Here is a 19,968-nt window from a genome sequence, read left to right on the forward strand (position 1 = left end):
CACCCCTGCTGTAGGGAGGCGCGTCGGGAGCGTTTCAGGGGGTGTGGCCATGACGTCACGGAGCTGGTTCGCCCTCATTATGCAAACCGCTCACGTGACCCGGCCATCACGCGGCAAAGACAAAAAAGTTTGTTTCCGCAAGCAGCTCTCCGGCCAACGCTCACGTCACGCGCGCGCACTATACACGATCACATTACCCTACTGCAGGCCTGCCCAACTCGTAAAGTGAGAAGGGCCGACTGCTCCAAGGAAAAAAAATTTGGGCCGCACAGGTTAAATCATCATCATCATCATCATCATCTCCTCCAGCACCTCTCATCATCATCATCCTCATATCTCCCCCAGAACCCCTCACTATCAATCTTTACGATACTCCCCATCTATCTCTCATACCCCCATCTCTCCCCCTCACCCACACAATACCCCCCTCCACATCAAACACACAATACCCCCTCCACATCCCCCCAGCCCATTCCATGTCAGCAGCCCCCCCCCACAAGTCAGCATCCCCCCATGTCTCTCTTCCCTCAATATAACACTCTCTCCCCCTCCCCTAAATGACACCCTCTCCCCCTCCTCTCATTATGAATCTCTCCCCCTCCCCTCAATATAACACACTCTCCCCCTCCCCTCAATATGACACTCTCTTCCCCTCCCCTCAATATGACACTCTCTCCCCCTCCCCTCAATATGTCACTCTCTCTCCCTCCCCTCAATATGACACTCTCTCTCTCCCTCCCCTCAATGACACTCTCCCCCTCCCCTAAATGACACGCTCTCCCCCTCCCCTAACTGACACTCTCTCCCCCTCCCCTCAATATGACACTCTCTCCCCCTCCTCTCAATATGACACTCTCCCCCTCCTCTCAATATGACACTCTTTCCCCCTCCCCTCAATATGACACTCTCTCCCCCTCCTCTCTATATGACACTCTCCCCCTCTCAATATGACACTCTTTCCCCCTCCCCTCAATATGACACTCTCCCCCCCTGCAACTCACATCATACCCTCCCCCTGCAACTCACATCACTCTCCCCCCCTGCACCTCACATGTCAGCAGCCCACCCCCCCCTCACATGTCAGCAGCCCACCTCCCCCTCACATGTCAGCAGCCCACCCCCCCCTCACATGTCAGCAGCCCACCCCCCCCTCACATGTCAGCAGCCCATCCCCCCCTCACATGTCAGCACCCCCCCTCTGCACCAGCCCACCCCCCCCTCTGCACCAGCCCACCCCCCCCCCCTCTGCACCAACCCACCCCCCCACCTCTGCACCAGCCCACCCCCCCACCTCTGCACCAGCCCACCCCCCCACCTCTGCACCAGCCCACCCCCCCACCTCTGCACCAGCCCACCCCCCCACCTCTGCACCAGCCCACCCCCCCACCTCTGCACCAGCCCACCCCCCCACCTCTGCACCAGCCCACACCCCCCACCTCTGCACCAGCCCACCCCCCACCAGCCCGTTTTTCACACCCACCCCCCACCAGCCCGTTTTTCACACCCACCCCCCACCAGCCCTTTTTACACACACACACCTCTTTTAGATCAGCACATCCTCTCTCCCCGGTACTAAGCCCCGCCCCCGGCATGCTCTGACCTCCAACCCGCCCCCCGGCATCCTGCTATTGAAAAAAAAAATACTCACGGCTGCCGCATCCTCCTCATGCTGCTGCTGCCCCCGCGCACTGCAAAACCCGGGGGCGGAGAGGGAGGGAGGAGGAGGGGGGGTTTGGGGGATGAGTCGCCGCCATTTTTTTAAACTTTTTTTTTTTAACTTTTTTTTTTTAAATTTATTTAATTAATTAACTGGCGCCCGACCGGAGTCATCGCGGGCCGCATGTTGTGCAGGCCTGGCCTACTGTGATTCATCACGCAGCTTGCTCGCGCTCGCAAGCATGGACGTGGCCTTAATGTGACAATCTACACACTCACACACACGTTCTCTACTGGGGGAAATATAATAGTCCCGAGAAATAATTAAAAGTAATACATTTTACCCCTTTTGGAAACCAAAATGGTTGTCGTTGAAAAGCAGACGTGGGTAGAGGATTCCACTTTGTGCATTAGTTACGTGTGTTCCGTTAGCCTTGGCTTTCTGGCAGCTATTTCTTCCCAAAAAAGTTTTGATTTGTACTTATTTATTTATTATTATACGTCTTGAACTTGCAGTGAGGGATAGGGGAACAGATTGCGTCTTTAAATACTCTAGAATATTTGAAATCTGCAATATTATGTGTTTTTTCAACAAGCAACTTTTGGTCTGTATTATAGTTCCAGAAGGCTATTTTTTGTTGGGCTGTGTGTTTGCAATTGCGGACTACCCGGAACAAATGTCTGATAAACAGCTACTAGCAACCTGGAAACGGGTAAGCGTATGCAAACTCTTGTTCCTTCATGTGTATTGCTTATGAATCTAACGCAATTTATTTTTTCTGTTCGTAAGAATCGGTTGTTAATTTTAACAGGAAAGTGAAGTACATTGAGGTGCATGAACTTTCAAGACTGCTTCTGCAGTCGCAGACTGAGAGGAAATCATTTTACCTCTGGTTCTGAAAGCGGGATGTAAAAGTTTGCATTACAGGCCCATTTGACATCCTTTTTGCAATTTGGAAACCACATTTTAAAACAATGTACAGGGCTAGAAAATGTGTCTTGCCTCCATCAATCCCTTGCAGTCACCCATGCTGGAGCGCCAAACTGGAAATACCGCAGCTGCAGAAGAAGTGTCAGAGGCAGAACTGTCAATCACCACTCTTCTTCCCAAAGTCGCACCCACTATGCCTTGCATTGGTCAAGGCATTGTAGGGTGGGACGTCAGGGAGCAGGGCATTGATTTACATCTTTGACCCGGTTCTTCTGCAGCTGCTGTCCTTCCAGCACCACTTGTCACAGACGATTGGCGTTTTCAAGTACTGTCAATGTATATGTATACCAAGGGTGGGCAACTCCAGTCCTTAAAGCTGCAGTTCAGTCAATATCCTGCATGTGTGTTTTTTTTAATAAATCAGTTCTGTAGTAAGAAAAAATACTTTTAGCAATTTCTGTTTTTAAAAAAACAACTTTGAAAGACCAATTTTCTTGTATTCTATTTTAACAGCCATTTGCTAAGGCACTGCCCCTTCATGTCCTGTCACAAGCCCTGGCACACCCCTCTGTCAGCCCTGCCCTCCCTCTAGCACTCGTCAGTGTAGGAATGCTCATGAATATTCATGAGCTTCCACTGCCAGTCAAGCAGATTATAAACAAATCCCAGCTTTTAATATGTCACCAAATTTCGACCTATCAATACATGGAGAACGAATTGACCTGCAGCTATACTGTTCTTTAGCTAATTAGAGATTGCACACATAAAACTATTGAAGTAAAAAAATAAATGTAAAAAAAAACCAGACTGAACTGCAGCTTTAAGGGCCACCCACAAGCCAGGTATTAGGGATATCCCTGCTTCAGCACAGGTGAGCCACCTGTGCTGAAGCAGGGATCCTGAAAACCTGACATGTTGGTGGCCCTGGAAGAACTGGAGTGGCCCACCCCTGGCGTACACTAAAGGAACTAAGCATGATAAATTTCTGCAATAAGATTGAGATTACGATACCTATATTTGATTTGCGATGCTGTTTAAAACGTAAAAGTATTGCAGAAGCTTGATGATAATATTTGTTGAGTGTGCTTTTCTGACATGCTGCCATGGACTTGCCCTGACAAAGCTTTAGCATGACATTGCCCTTAACTATACTTGGTGGGCCCAGGTATGCTTAACAGTTACTGCAAATGTGTACATTGTTAATTTTTGTGGATTTTTAGGATTCTAAATGACTATTTTAAAAAACATGTAGTTGTCTGATTATCAATGTCCTGAAGAAGTGAAATGCTACAATAGAATTAAATAATGCTAAACCCTTCCCTCCCCCTCCCCCTTCCCTCCCCCTCCCCTCTTCCCTCCCCCCCTCCCCTTCCCCCCTTCCCTCCTTTCTCCCTCCCCCTTCCCTCCTTTCTCCCTTCCCTCCTTTCTCCCTCCTTTCTCCCTCCCCCTTCCCTCCTTTCTCACTCCCTCCCTTCCCTCCTTTCTCACTCCCTCCCTTCCCTCCTTTCTCACTCCCTCCCTTCCCTCCTTTCTCACTCCCTCCCTTCCCTCCTTTCCCTCCTTTCTCCTTCCCTCCCCCTTCCCTCCTTTCTCCCTCCCCCCCTTCCCTCCTTTCTCCCTCCCCCCTTCCCTCCTTTCTCCCCCCCCCTTCCCTCCTTTCTCCCTCCCCCCTTCCCTCCTTTCTCCCTCCCCCTTCCCTCCTTTCTCCCTCCCCCCCTTCCCTCCTTTCTCCCTCCCCCCCTTCCCTCCTTTCTCCCTCCTTTCTCCCTCCCCCTTCCCTCCTTTCTCACTCCCTCCCTTCCCTCCTTTCTCACTCCCTCCCTTCCCTCCTTTCTCACTCCCTCCCTTCCCTCCTTTCTCACTCCCTCCTTTCCCTCCTTTCTCCTTCCCTCCCCCTTCCCTCCTTTCTCCCTCCCCCCCTTCCCTCCTTTCTCCCTCCCCCCTTCCCTCCTTTCTCCCTCCCCCTTCCCTCCTTTCTCCCTCCCCCCCTTCCCTCCTTTCTCCCTCCCCCCTTCCCTCCTTTCTCCCTCCCCCCTTCCCTCCTTTCTCCCTCCCCTTTCCCTCCTTTCTCCCTCCCCCTTCCCTCCTTTCTCCCTCCCCCTTCCCTCCTTTCTCCCTACCCCCCTTCCCTCCTTTCTCCCTCCCCCTTCCCTCCTTTCTCCCTACCCCCCTTCCCTCCTCACTCTCTCTCTCTCTCTCACCCACCCCTTCCCTCCTCTCTCTCCCCCACCCCTTCCCTCCCTCCCTCTCCCTCTCTCTCTCTGCTTACCTCCTCTCTCTCTCCTTACCTCCTCTCTCTCTCCCCCTTCCCTCCTCTCTCCCCCGCCTCTCCACTCTGTCCCCCCCACCTCTCCACTCTGTCCCCCCCACCTCTCCACTCTGTCCCCCCCACCTCTCCACTCTGTCTCCCCCCGCCTCTCTCTCTGTCTCTCCCCCGCACCTCCCTCAGCTACCTCCCCCTTCCACCTCTCTCCGCTCAGCACAAGTAGAGGAACTACAGTGGCACCTATTTATTCTGCAAAATGTTGGGGCTGGGCTCTGTATTTATACTACTAGATAATGTCTTCCTCACTGTGTCATCTTTGTGGAAATGCTACTAATTGAGACTGGAAATTTAAATCGCTGTCTATTATTTCTTCAAGATAATCCAAACACATGGTGGTACTGTGGACCCTACACTTACAAGCAGGTGTACTCACCTTCTGTGTGAAAGCCAAGTCAGTAGCATGTATGCCCAGGTAAGTAGGTTTTCTAAATATGGACACTTTTTTCAAAAGCAGTTGCAGTCTAAAATTAATTGACTTGAACCCTTGCATTTTGAGTAGCACCCAGCAGAGTAGCCTTAAGAATATTGTTGTTTGATTGTTAAATGACTAATGGTTATACTGTGCTTATTTCCTATAATTAAACGCAGCACTACCTGGAATGCTTTAAAGCAGCAACTCTCCACTCCCCTCCCCCCCTCACTGTCCCGCCCCTCCCGCCTGAGCCCCCCCGAAACCTATATGCGTTTTATTCATATAATATTGGTATCTTGGCTCCTCAATGTCCTGCTCTTTTATGTGTGTTACAAATCAGGATTTTCTTAATATCTAGCTTTTGAGGTTACAATGGTATCCTTTAGACTGCCCTGGAGAGCTCCGTTTTAACACCCCTTATTGTTATGTGGTGTTAACCAAAATCCTGCATTGCTTTTTGCTGTGCAAGTTCAGCAGGATCCAGTGCTCTAATACTGAAAACCTTAAAGTATGTCATTTCCTTTTTCTTACAACATAGATGTGAAAGTAATGTTATGGCTGGATCACTGCAAGAATAGCAAAGTTATTATGAAACGACTTTTTTTTCTTTTGTAATGTATTTTATGTTGTATATTTTTATATGTATAAAAGGGTTTCTTTAGTGCTGCATCCCCTGGGAATTAAGGAAGCTATGTGCTACATGTGGCTTCCCACAATTGCACTGACCACGTCAGTGTCCTCAACCAATCAGATTTATGAGAACTACACTTTTAAAATCACCAGCGTTACATAATGAGTTCAATAAGATGACCCTTAAGGCAGAATGTGAACTTTCACTTCGAAGAGGTTTATCAAAGAAATGGATGTATCCTGAGCCTGTCAACTAAGGTTCTTTAAAGTGCAGTCACGTGACAAAGTGAGAGTGGAGCTTAGCAGCCATGTGAGAGTGGGACTGTGACAACGTGAGAGAGGGACTTAGCAGCCATGTGAGAGTGGGACTTAGCAGCCATGTGAGAGTGGGACTTAGCAGCCATGTGAGAGTGGGACTTAGCAGCCCTGTGAGAGTGGGACTTAGCAGCCCTGTGAGAGTGGGACTTAGCAGCCCTGTGAGAGTGGGACTTAGCAGCCCTGTGAGAGTGGGACTTAGCCGCCCTGTGAGAGTGGGACTTAGCCGCCCTGTGAGAGTGGGACTTAGCCGCCCTGTGAGAGTGGGACTTAGCCGCCCTGTGAGAGTGGGACTTAGCCGCCCTGTGAGAGTGGGACTTAGCCGCCCTGTGAGAGTGGGACTTAGCCGCCCTGTGAGAGTGGGACTTAGCCGCCCTGTGAGAGTGGGACTTAGCCGCCCTGTGAGAGTGGGACTTAGCAGCCCTGTGAGAGTGGGACTTAGCCGCCCTGTGAGAGTGGGACTTAGCCGCCCTGTGAGAGTGGGACTTAGCCGCCCTGTGAGAGTGGGACTTAGCCGCCCTGTGAGAGTGGGACTTAGCCGCCCTGTGAGAGTGGGACTTAGCCGCCCTGTGAGAGTGGGACTTAGCCGCCCTGTGAGAGTGGGACTTAGCCGCCCTGTGAGAGTGGGACTTAGCCGCCCTGTGAGAGTGGGACTTAGCCGCCCTGTGAGAGTGGGACTTAGCCGCCCTGTGAGAGTGGGACTTAGCCGCCCTGTGAGAGTGGGACTTAGCCGCCATGTGAGCTTCCGCTTTTGTCTAATTTTTTTTTCAGGAATAAAACGTGCCGTTTAAAAATCAATGAGCAGGGAAAAAACTAGACACACTACTTTACATTACGGCGGAGAATGCTTTCAAGAATAAAATTAAACCTGGAAGGGGAACTGCATAATTAATGCAGTGGTTATACTCATAAAAAGTTATTTTCATAAATAGGGCATTAAGATTGTATATTCTCTGAATGACATCTGACATAAACCCGTCCAATCACGTTTTCTCAAGAGCAACAAAAAAAAATACGGGGGAGTTTCCTACTTTCATTGTGACTTTTCATGTTTGTTAGTAGCGAGTGTCATCTGAGAGCATGTTGATCCTAAACATGTCCTGCAGATATGAAATAACCTACACAGATATATGTTTTCAAAACCCAGGGAGATAAAATACATATGTCGTTTTTGAATTTGTATTGAAGCTTGCCGTCTTTGTCTGTAGCAGAGTTTTATTTGTTTTTTAATAAGGGTTTGTGCTAAAACACTGAGTAACTCTAATTGCTATGATCTGTCGATTGTATTGTGGAAACACAAAGCTGTACTAGTTACTAAAAATAATGATAATGTTGTTGTATTCAGCTGTTGATTACAAGAAGCTGGTATTAATGCTACTATAATTGATAGGCTATGAAGGAGCGGAGACGCTGTATCACCGCTCACTGGCTTAATACAGTCTTGAAAAAGAAGAAAATGGTGCCTCCCCATCGAGCTCTTCATTTTCCTGTGGCATTTCCACCAGGAGGGAAACCTTGTTCTCAACACGTAAGGAGACTCCTGTCTGTTTCTATTTTTGCTCTTCTCATGTCTTGGGAAACATAGAAGTAACCCTTGGCTACAAATGTTGGCAAGCCCTGCATGAAGTAATGTGCAAGTTAAACGTCTCGGGGATCTGCTGAAATGACCTCTATGAAAGCAAAGTGTGACCCTTCTTTCCCAGAGCTGCGAGCTCTGCATTGTTCTGCAGTGTTGCAGGTCCACCTTTGTGTAAACTTACAATTCTCCTGCATACAACCATACTGATGGTTGTCTCTGCAATAATATTGAGCAAGGGTTATGACGAAAGTCCCCCTCTTTCTCACCTGTCCTCTTTTGTCACGATTTTGCGCTCCATACAGCAGAATTTTCATGTCTCATTTCTCAAAATGAAAGTTTTGCTTTTTTAACATCATTTTTGAACACCTATTTCCTTGACATTGTAAATAGAAGTACTGTATGGAAATCGCTATATCTCCAGCAGTTCCCTGTGGAAATATATGTTAAGTCAGTTCATTATAGGTTTCTTGACAAGATCATATTTAAAACAAATGTGTTTGTTCTTCAAGATCATTTCAGTGACTGGATTCGTTGACAGTGACAGAGATGACCTAAAGCTAATGGCCTATCTGGCAGGCTCCAAGTACACTGGATATCTGTGCCGCAGCAACACCGTTCTCATCTGTAAAGAGTAAGTGATGGGGGTTTTTTTTTGTCTCTCACTTTTCTGTAGTCATTATCCAGAGTTCGAAGAAGTAACCTTGATAATATCATTGTGGTGACTGACACAGCCATATTACTTTTTCTCCCGGAAGGGAGTAGCATGTCGCTAGTCTTAGATGGATACAGACAGGTAATTTGAGAGTAATACACAGCCCATATTTATTAAACAATAGAGTGTAAAGTGCCCTGTGACTTTGCACCGCTTATTAAACATAGCCAAGTGTGTTTATAGTATTCTCTGCACTGCTAGATCAGGGGGCATTAAACCTCTGATTCTTTAATATAGTTCTGTGTCTAACATTCCAGTGAATCTGGGGAACTTCCGTTTGTAATGTCAGTGGATGACTTGCAGATGCCTTTAATTATTGAGCCTAGGAAGGCTCTAATCCAGGGTAGCCAGCGCCAGTCCTATTGAGCCATCTGTGCTGAAGCAGGGATATCCTGAAAACCTGACCTGTTGGTAGCCCTTGAGGACTGGAGTTAGCCACCCCTGCTCTAATCAAACAGTTATCCACATTAGGCTTGGTCCTCGCTGGCAGCTGCGGGGACAAGAGCTGCCCCTAGCAAGGGCTGGCCACCGGGCTGCGCGGCGAGTTTTTTAGGCAGACAGGAAAATTGTGATTATTAGTAGCGATAGAGCGCTAGGCCACACCCCCTAGCGGTTCAGCCAATGAGGGCGAACATGCAGGGTGACGTCATGGCCACGCCCCCGTCGCTTTTCCCCTGCAGCACACTGCAGACCGGGGAACTCGCCTGCACGCGCCGCCAGTCTGGCAGATTTCAAGGCCTCAGTAAAGAATGGTGCCCTTTCTGGTCTGCCAACACCCAATTAAGGGGGAATTTTATTAGACTTTCTGGGAAATTTAAATGGCAGAAAAGAACATATTTATTTTTTTCTACCTTGTTTTTTTATTTGAAACAGAAAAAAAGGGGAGAACCCCCGCTTGTGTTTTTTGTCCAGCTATACACAAGCAATAGTAACTTAGAGTGAAGGGAGGCTTTGTCACCCTATAAACCAAATAAAATAAAAGCAGGTTTTTTTTTTTGGCGAGAGATCAAGTGTTGGTTAGTGTTTTTTTTAATCAATGTCTCCAATAGTATTCTCATTCCCACTTAGATTAACCACTTTCTCTCTACTTATTCTGAATACTGGTGACAATTTAGTAAATTGATTTCTGTCTTCAAAAAAGGCCAAGTGGCTTGAAGTATGAAAAGGCCAAAGAATGGAGGATACCTTGTGTCAACGCACAATGGCTTTGCGACATTCTTCTTGGAAACTTTGAAGCATTGCGTCAGATTCAGCACAGTCGGTATACAGTATTTAATCTCCAGGACCCACTTGCTCCATCACCACATCTGGTTGTAAACCTCCTAGGTAGGAATGTTTTTTTTGACGGTTTTATTTTTTATTTAAAATTTCTAATCTTTTGGTTCATGTGTAAGAAGGCCAGCTAGTAAAAATACTTTGTGTCAGAACATTGTTTGAATTTATCATCTCAAGTCTTTGAGTTTACAGCTCATGTCTTGCATTTCCCTGGATTCCAAGAAACCCACGATGCTCATGTTGCATGTTTAGTTTCTAGCGACTAAAAACAAATCTCACCAATATCTGTGATGAAATATAATATCTGCAAATAACGGATCCAAATGTTTCAAAATTCAGACCCCAGGAATGGCATTTTGAGAGCTCCATTTTCTCTTAAAGCGACAATCCAGCCTAATTTAGCTATTGGGTTTTTTTTTTGTTTTTTTATGGCATTCGAACGGAGGGTCCTAAACCGTGCAGTCAAAAAAAAGTTCAGTCCATCTTCGTTTTTTATTTTGTTGCAGCTGTATATATTTTTTTGTTTACAGATGCTTGGAGAATGCCATTAAAGGTATCATCAGAACTCCTAATGGTATGTTGACTTTACTCCTCTTACAACACAATGCAACAGCAACACAACTTTTTTAAAGCAGGAATTCCCCCGTGCGTTTTTTTTTTATTTACATTTTTTCCCCCTTTATAAAAAAAAGGGGTGGGGGGGGGGGGGGGGATCTCTGGGACTCCTCGTTCCAGAGATATTTACCGGTGAAGTTACTGGGAGGAGATCTTCCTCCAGGGAAAATAAATGGCCACTAAACGGGGCCAGCAGAAAGCCGTAACAAAACTGGCTGCGACTTTCTTCTGAACAGCAGTTTAATTCTCCCGTTAAACCAGGAAGTAATACCGCCGGTAACATCACCAGTAAGTATCGTGGGAATACGTGGGGGGTCTTGAAGCTGGAAATGGTGGGTTAAATGTGGGGTTATTTGAATACTATATATAGAATTGACATTCTTTTACAAAGATATAGTTATCTCCGCAAATAAAGACATATGCAATCAACCTGGTAGTGAAGCCCTGGTTAGGAATTTGGATTCCACTTTCATCTTTGCAATACATTGCTTGTTGCTTTGGGGTTTAGACAGCACTATACTTATTTGAATATCACCTTCTTAAAGTGCTGGTACCACTTGTTTTTTTTAATGGGTGGGAAACAGGGTGCCTACAAAGCTGAACCCCGTTAATTTCGACTCTAGGACCCCCTGCTTCCTCAGATACGTGCCTCTAAAAGAGCTGCCAGTAGCTGCCCCCGGCTGGGCCTGGTAAATGTCTGTTTAAAGGCCCTGCATCCCACGGGCCAATAGGAAGCTTTATGTCATACCATGTAGCTTACCGTTGGCCCACGTGACTTTTAAACAGATATGTGATACAGGCAGCCCCTGTAAAGGTTAGTATCTCGGGAAGCAGGCAGTCGCCGGAGCTGAAATGAATGTGGTGCAGCTCCGGAAACCCCACCAGCTTCTCACCTAGGGGGTAATATATTTTTTATTTAAAGGTATTTTGAACTAACAAATAAAACAAATGAACAAATGAAAGCTCATTTGAACTACAATTTACTCCATCCCATAAAGCTGAATTTAAATCTTGAAAAGCAGAATAGCCAAGAATACCGTATGTATGTATGTATGTATGTACGAGCTGATGTACAAAGTAAAAAAGTGTCTAAATGAAAATAAGCTTTCTTTTTCCCTCTAAATATAGTTAAAGAATCCTTAATTTATGGTAATTTAGTGCTTTTCTCAGTCTGTGTACATATAGAGTGTATGTTGATGCAAATGTTTTCACAGGGTATTCGAATACCTCTAAAATCAAAGCAAAATGAGCCCACTGTTCAGCCAAAACGAGCAAGGTAAGAAAGAAACCTTTTACCAACTTAAATAATTGGAATATGTAACATTTGATTTAAAAAAAATGTAATTGCCTAATATTCTTAGCTGAACTTGTATTGCTTTTAAACTTTTCCATCAAGGTAATATAAATTGTCAAGTGCCCTGTTTGCAGAGTGTTGCATCAATGCTTTTTAAATATGCTCCAGAACTCCCTATTTTATGTAAGTATGTGTATCTTTATATAACGCCATCCATGTACATTGCGCTTCATAGCGGTAATACATGTGGCATAATAAAATAACATAATGGGAATAAGTTCTTCAGCCATAAAAGTAACACTAGGAAAAGGAGTCCTTGCCGTGAAGATCTGACTGTCTAAGTGGTAAGTAGGGAGAACTACTCAGAGGAGGATGTGTCGCTGTTGATCGCCTCTTCTCCCTCTACCACTTGCCCTCTTGACCCCATTCCCTCCCATCTCCTAAAACCTCTTTCTCCTACTATAATCCCTACGCTCACACACATTTTTAACTCCTCCCTCTGCTCTGGAACCTTTCCATCCTCCTTCAAACATGCAACAGTTATACCATTACTCAAAAACAGCAAGCTTGACCCTACCTGTCTTTCTAACTATCGACCTGTCTCCCTCCTGCCTTTTGCCTCTAAACTCCTTGAACGTCTTGTATTCTCTCGCTTGCTCCATTTTCTCAACACCTATTCTCTCCTAGACCCTCTACAATCTGGCTTCCGCACTGCTCACTCCACGGAAACAGCCCTCACTAAAATAACTGACGACCTCCATGCTGCCTAAGACAGAGGTCATTACACTCTGCTCATATTACTCGACCTCTCTGCAGCATTTGATACTGTGGATCACCCTTTTCTCCTTCACATTCTCCATACTCTTGGTATTCGGAACAAAGCTCTATCCTGGATCTCATCCTACCTCTCCCATCGTACTTTCAGTGTCTCTTCTGCTAACACCTCCTCCTCTATTGGTCTCTCTGTGGGGGTACCCCAGGGCTCTGTCCTGGGACCTCTTCTCTTTTCTCTGTACACACTCTCTCTAGGTGACCTAATAACATCTTTTGGGTTTAAATATCACCTCTATGCTGACGACACACAAATATACTTTTCAACACCCGACCTTACACCTGCTATACAGACCAAAGTTTCTGAATGTCTCTCTGCTATATCATCCTGGATGGCCCTCCGTCGCCTTAAACTCAACATGGCTAAAACAGAGTTCCTCATACTTCCTCCCAAACCTGGCCCTACTACCTCCTTCCACATTACGGTTGGAACTACGATTATTCACCCAGTAGCCCAAGCACGCTGCCTAGAGGTCACACTCGACTCTTCTCTCACATTCGCCCCTCACATTCAAAACATTTCTAAAACTTGTCGCTTTTTCCTCCTCAATATAACAAAGATACGCCCTTTCCTCTGTTGCTCGACTGCTAAAACTCTGACTCAGGCCCTCATTCTCTCCCGTCTTGATTACTGTAACCTCCTGCTGTCCGACCTTCCTGCCTCTCACCTGTCTCCCCTACAATCTATCCTAAATGCTGCTGCCAGAATCACTCTACTCTTTCTTAAATCTGTCTCAGCATCTCCCCTCCTGAAATCCCTCTCCTGGCTTCCAATCAAATCCCGCATCTCACACTCCATTCTTCTCCTCACTTTTAAAGCTTTACACTCTTCTGCCCCTCCTTACATCTCAGCCCTAATTTGTCGCTATGCACCATCCCGACTCTTGGGTTCTGCTCAAGGATGTCTTCTTTCTACCCCCTTTTTATCTAAAGCTCTCTCCCGCCTTAAACCTTTTTCACTGACTTGACTGCCCCACACCTCTGGAATGCCCTTCCCCTCAGTACCCGACTAGCACCCTCTCTATCCACCTTTAAGACTCACCTTAAGACACACTTGCTTAAAGAAGCATACGAATAGCACTGTGAACATTCTGAACACATGATACATAAAGCTTGGCCCCCTGCAGACGCACTTACCAGAACTCCCTCCTCCTGTCTCTGTACGTTCTCCCTACCTACCAATTAGATTGTAAGCTCCTCGGGGCAGGGACTCCTCTTCCTTAATGTTATGTTTATGTCTAAAGCACTTATTCCCATGATCTGTTATTTATATTATCTGTTATTTATTCGATTACCACATGTATTACTACTGTGAAGCGCTATATACATTAATGGCGCTATATAAATAAAGACATACAATACAATACAACTTACAGAGGAGGGTCTTTTCGTAAGTGCGAGGGGCCGGGGTCAAGGTTAATGCATATTAAATGTATAGTATCTGCCAACAGAGCTACCCACATACGTAATATAATATAATGTGCTAACCTTTCTAATCCTAAGGGGTGGGTGGGTGGTAAACCGTTGTGGCCAGGAGCAAAGTGACCGCACTCGCTCCTGGCTACAAATTTTACCCCTCTTGGCCCCTCCCCACCCACCGCCTCATCAGCGTCCAATCACCAGGAAGGGAGGTTGCGCCCCCCCACCCCCGGTCATGGCACCCCATCTGCTTGACAAGGGAGGCTGCAAGGAAGCCCCCCTTCCTTCTTTGAGCTATTGGGACCAGAATGTCAGGATTTGATTACCTGATGGATCAATAAATCCTCATGACCTCTTATGTCGTGCTGGTACTTTGATCACTTTGATCTACCCTTTTATTATTACCCCAATCTTCTGTGCACCACCCACCTCTCTGCTGAGAGTTTCTTACCCAGTGGGTGTGGCCATTTCTTGTAATGTATGTATATCTATAAATATATATATATATATATATATATATATATATATATATATAATTTTTATTATATAAATATATTTTATTATTATTTATATATATATATATATATATATATATATATATTACACAAGAAAAATGTGAGCGCACACTACTAAAATGTAAAAAAATATGTATATAATACAATTTAATAGTACACATTGATAGAACAGATCAAAAGTGAATAATGATCCTCATTAAAACATATGAGCAATATAGCATAAAATGACGGAACTAGCTGCAGCAATGGAGGGGTTAACCTGAGGTAGGATCAGTCTGTGTAAAGTCCTGCAAATAACTGTGCCATGCACATCCTCCTTAAACAAGTGAATGATGGAAATATAGACTCCAATCCAAGCAAATGTAGAATAAATTCCGGTGGGTATTGGAAAAGTCACACTCACACGACAGTAAGCCCAGATAATATGCTGATCAGTAGAATGCGCTGATAGCGCGGCCGTCAGCTGGACGCTGTAAGTCAGTGAGCAGATGAGGCCAATGTGTAATCAGTTCTGAGGAGTACCTTACCGGTCGACTTGGGGAGCCGCTGATGTCAGAAAGAACACCTCCACGGTGTTCGGCGGGTGATTCTTCCCTTCACGACCGGTTTAAGAAAGTAGCCGTGTTAGTCCAGTTGCGATAGTGCAGAATAAATGAGTTCTTCAGTATTAGGTGATACCTTTTTTATTGGACTAACAATTTATGTCATAGGACAAGCTTTCGAGAGTTCTCCTCTCTTCTTCAGGTCAAGCAATACTGATTTACACAGGAATCAATGCTAAAACAGTGTAGAGAAAAAAAAAAAAAAAACAGATATTTACTGTAGATAAGGTCGGGTGTTAAGTGTTTGAAGCCAAGGGACAGTGTCAAAGAAAGGTGGGGAAGGGATGCTGGGGGGGGGGAGAGAAAGTGTGGATAAGAATAGAGGCAAGCAGGATAATTACAGACAATTTTGGTAGGGTGTGAGAAAACCCATGTCCACATTAAGTCCCTTGGTTTTGGTGTCAAAGAGTCTTATCATTCTGAGTTCAAATGTTTTCCGTTCTTGGGTGCTTTTAAACATTCCATTGAGGATTTTGATTTTTAAATCATTTATGGAATGATCTGGTTGTGAGAAGTGATGTCCCACAGGTGAGCAGTATCTTCCTTCTTCGTGATGGAGTATAGAGTGTCTGTGCATATTCATTCTTCCTTGTAATTTTTGGCTGGTTTCCCCAATGTAGCAACCTTGGTCACATTTGTTGCATTGAATCATATACACTGTATTCGTGGATGTGCAGCTGTATGATCCTTTAACATTGAATGTTCTATGGTTGTGACTGGCTGTGGGATCCTGGCAAATATGTTTGCAGAGTTTGCAGCGTGTGTTGCTGCACGGTTTTGTGCCGTTATTCATGTCTTTAAAATCGTTGTGAAGTTTTCTGCTGACTAATTTCTGTTTGAGGTTTGGTGGTTGCCGGAATGCAAGAATGGGAGGTTTGGGAAAGATTTCTTTTAATGTCGCATCCTCTGTCAGCATGGGTTGCAGATCTTTGATTATTTTTCGTATTCCCTCCAGGGTAGGGTTGTATGTGGTCACTAGTGGTATGCGTGTGGTAGGTTCTTTCTTTCTGTATTGTAGCAGGTGTTCTCGTGGGGCTTTTAGTGCAGATGTAATAGTTTTGGCAATAGTCTTTGGTTTGTATCCCTTCTGTCTGAACGATTCGGTCAGGGTTGTGAGATGCCTGTTTCTGTCTTCAGTGTCAGAGCATATGCGGTGGTATCTTATAGCCTGGCTGTGTATGATACCTTGTTTGGTGTGAGTGGGATGGAAGCTGGAGTTGTGTAATTATCCTGCTTGCCTCTATTCTTATCCACACTTTCTCTCCCCCCCCCCCCCCCCCAGCATCCCTTCCCCACCTTTCTTTGACACTGTCCCTTGGCTTCAAACACTTAACACCCGACCTTATCTACAGTAAATATCTGGTTTTTTTTTTTGTTTTTTTTTTTGTTTTTTTTTCTCTACACTGTTTTAGCATTGATTCCTGTGTAAATCAGTATTGCTTGACCTGAAGAAGAGAGGAGAACTCTCGAAAGCTTGTCCTATGACATAAATTGTTAGTCCAATAAAAAATATATATATACATATATACATATATACATATATACATATATACATATATACAGTGCTTGACAAATCACCCACAAATCTACTCGCCGAACCAAAAAATCTACTCGCCACCTAGTCCCGCCTCTAGTCCTGCCCCTAATCCCGCCCCCAACCCCGCCTCTAATCCCGCCCCCAGCCCCGCATTTTAAAAAAAAACATAAATGAAATAAATTGAATAAATTCCTAGTAAGAACATTCGTTTTTGGCATAAGTTTATTTATTGTATTACATTATACTACAATTAGTGTGTGTGTGTGTGTGTGTGTGTGTGTGTGTGTGTGTGTGTGTGTGTGTGTGTGTGTGTGTGTGTGTGTGTGTGTGTGTGTGTGTGTGTGTGTGTGTGTGTCGGATCTAGAAATAAAAGCCAGGTGTGAATGACTAGTTTCCTGAACCCCTTAACCAGTGTCTGGACGTCCCCGCTTCACAATATTTAAAGCAGCAATCCCGCCTGGAATCTTACCTGATCCGCAGTCCATCAATGTCCAGGTACCCTCATTCCCGCAATGTTATACATTGGAGTGGATGTGTTCCCTACCTGTCTTCTGGGTTAGGGGGGGTTCCGATGTCTCCCGTGTGAAGCTTGAGTCAGATCTGGAAGAAAGCAGTATAGGTTATTTCGGTGTAGTATAGGGCAGTTAAGATATACAGGGTAAATAAGATATCCAGATCCAGATTGTGAGACGGAGAGAGAGGGTGAGAGAGACGGAGAGAAAGGGTGAGATGGAGAGAGAGGGCGAGAGAGACGGAGGGAGGGCGAGAGACGGGGGGAGGGCGAGAGAGACGGAGGGAGGGCGAGAGAGACGGAGGGAGGGCGAGAGAGACAGAGGGAGGGCGAGAGAGAGGGTGAGAGACAGAGAGAGGGTGACTGTGGGGGGATGGGGTGACTGGGTGGGGTGACTGAGTGGGGTGATGGGGGTGTGGGGTGACTGGGTGGGGTGATTGGGGGTGTGGGGTGACTGGGTGGGGTGATTGGGGGTGTGGGGTGACTGGGTGGGGTGATTGGGGGTGTGGGGTGACTGGGTGGGGTGAATGGGGGGGTGGGGTGATGGGGTGTCTGACTGGGTGGGGATTACTGACTATGACTGACTGGGTGGGGGGGGTGACTGACTGGGTGGGGGGGGTGACTGACTGGGTGGGGGGGTGACTGACTGGGTGGGGGGGTGACTGACTGGGTGGGGGGGGTGACTGACTGGGTGGGGGGGGTACCTCTGGTGTCCTACACATTCTCTCTCTCATACACACACACACACACACACACACACACACTCTCTCTCTCTCTCTCTCTCTCTCTCTCTCTCTCTCTCTCTCTTCTCTCTCTCTCTCTCTCTCCATCATACCCCTCTCTCTCTCTCTCTCCCCCATACCCCTCTCTCTCTCTCTCTCTCTCTCCCATACCCCTCTCTCTCTCTCTCCCATACACACACACACAATGGGACAGAGAAACACCCCGCTACTACTTCCCGCCCTGCGTGGGCAGCAGGAGCACCGGAGGGAGGGGGGAGAGACACACGAGCCGCGCAGGCACCGGAGGGAGGGGTGAGAGACACCCGAGCTGCGCGGGCACCGGAGGGAAGGGGGGGAGTGACACACAAGCCGCGCGGGCACCGGAGGGAGGGGGGGGGAGACACCCAAGCCGCGAGGGCACCGGAGGGAGGGGGGAGTGACACACAAGCCGCGCGGGCAGCGGAGGGAGGGGGGGAGTGACCCCCGAGCCGCGTGGGCAAGCGGGAGCACCAGAGGGAGGGGGGGGAGTGACACACAAGCCGCGCGGGCACCGGAGGGAAGGGGGGGAGTGACACACAAGCCGCGCGGGCACCGGAGGGAAGGGGGTGAGTGACACACAAGCCGCGCGGGCAGCGGAGGGAGGGGGGGAGAGCCGCACAAGCCGCGCTAGCACCGGAGGGAGGGGGGAGTGACCCCCGAGCCGCGTGGGCAAGCGGGAGCACCGGAGGGAGGGGGGGTGAAGCACCCGACCCACGCGGACAGCGGGAGCACCGGAGGGAGGGGGGAGAGACACCCGAGCCGCGCGGGCAGCGGGAGCACCGGAGGAAGGGGGGAGAAACACCAGTACAGTATATATAAATATTTATTACAGTGCATTAAATTCCCCCCCACCTCAAGCACTGTCCACATCCTCTCCATGACCGGATCAGTGCAGGTCTTGTAAGCAGGAGGTGACACAATTATACAGGAGGATATATAGGAGGAGGAGTAGCACCCCCCAACCCCCCCCCCCCATTACTTACCCGTGCAGAGAAGGAAGGGCGGTTTGAAGTCCTGGCAACTCCAAGCCGCGTCACAGCCGGAGGGATTTTTTTATTTTTCGAGCAGGGGATTTTGTTTTTGCAGAGCAGGAGAAAAGCTACTGGCCACGAGCCAATATCCGATTGCAGCTGGCGAGTTGGCGACCGGGTTTGTCGAGCACTGTATATATATATATATATATATATATATATATATATATATATATATATATATATATATATATATATACACACACACATACACACAGTGGTTGACAAATCACCAAAAAATCTACTACTCGCCCCAAACATGTGCTGCTTGGGCCAATATTTACTCGCCCGGGGGTTAAATCCACTAACAATAAATATATATAATATAATATATACAGTGTTCGACAAACCTATACATTTGCTCGCCCCGGGCGAGTGGATTTAACCCCCGGCCGAGTAAATATTGGCCCAAGCATCAGTGTGGGGTTGATTTTTACTGGATATGCATAAGAGGCTATGGGATAGGCTATACCATAATACTGAGTTAAGTTATGGTGAGTAACAAAAGTGACAAAAACCCTCCACAGGAAAGCAAATATGCAAATATAACTGTATGCTCATATGCATGTCTTAGGCAGGTCTGCAACCCCACCTTTCCCCATTATCACCCAGCATACAGCACTTCCACTGCAGCAAGGGATTCTGAGAAATGACATGCAAATGGCACACAGTGTCACTTTTTGCCTCAAAACCCATTTTTAACATGGTTCCCTATAGGCTTAAGCTTGCTGCATGGTCACAGCTTTGAGCACAGCCAGGGTTAAGGTTATATATATACACACACACACACACACACACACATACACACATACACACATACACACATACATATATACATATCAGTATAATATATAATATATGGTAAATGATCACTCAAGCCCCTACCATTTGGGCTAATAATAAAATTATGACGTGACAACCATAAAAGAGAGAATATGTGTCCTAATAATGTGCATAAATAAAGTATTACTAGTGTATATAAATAGATATTTATAATGTGTAATTTGTGACCATGT

At 46.6% G+C, this 19,968-nt stretch overlaps 1 protein-coding gene across 3 annotated transcripts in view; it reads left to right on the forward strand.

The window, feature by feature from the left end:
* The window catches only part of PAXIP1 (PAX interacting protein 1), a 46,188-nt gene that overhangs the window by 14,735 nt on the left and 11,485 nt on the right, over positions 1 to 19,968 (forward strand). For all 3 annotated transcript variants that reach the window (XR_012799337.1, XM_075587869.1, XM_075587870.1), the window contains exons 8-14: positions 2,275 to 2,369; positions 5,230 to 5,325; positions 7,661 to 7,798; positions 8,359 to 8,480; positions 9,703 to 9,887; positions 10,367 to 10,410; positions 11,666 to 11,727. Coding sequence is in view for 2 of the 3 variants with exons in the window: in XM_075587869.1 (XP_075443984.1) it covers positions 2,275 to 2,369; positions 5,230 to 5,325; positions 7,661 to 7,798; positions 8,359 to 8,480; positions 9,703 to 9,887; positions 10,367 to 10,410; positions 11,666 to 11,727 (742 nt within the window). In the remaining variant the exon portion in view is untranslated. The remainder of the gene's footprint in view (positions 1 to 2,274; positions 2,370 to 5,229; positions 5,326 to 7,660; positions 7,799 to 8,358; positions 8,481 to 9,702; positions 9,888 to 10,366; positions 10,411 to 11,665; positions 11,728 to 19,968) is intronic.

This window comes from Ascaphus truei, chromosome 2 (genome assembly GCF_040206685.1).
Source record: "Ascaphus truei isolate aAscTru1 chromosome 2, aAscTru1.hap1, whole genome shotgun sequence".
NCBI lineage: Eukaryota > Metazoa > Chordata > Amphibia > Anura > Ascaphidae > Ascaphus > Ascaphus truei.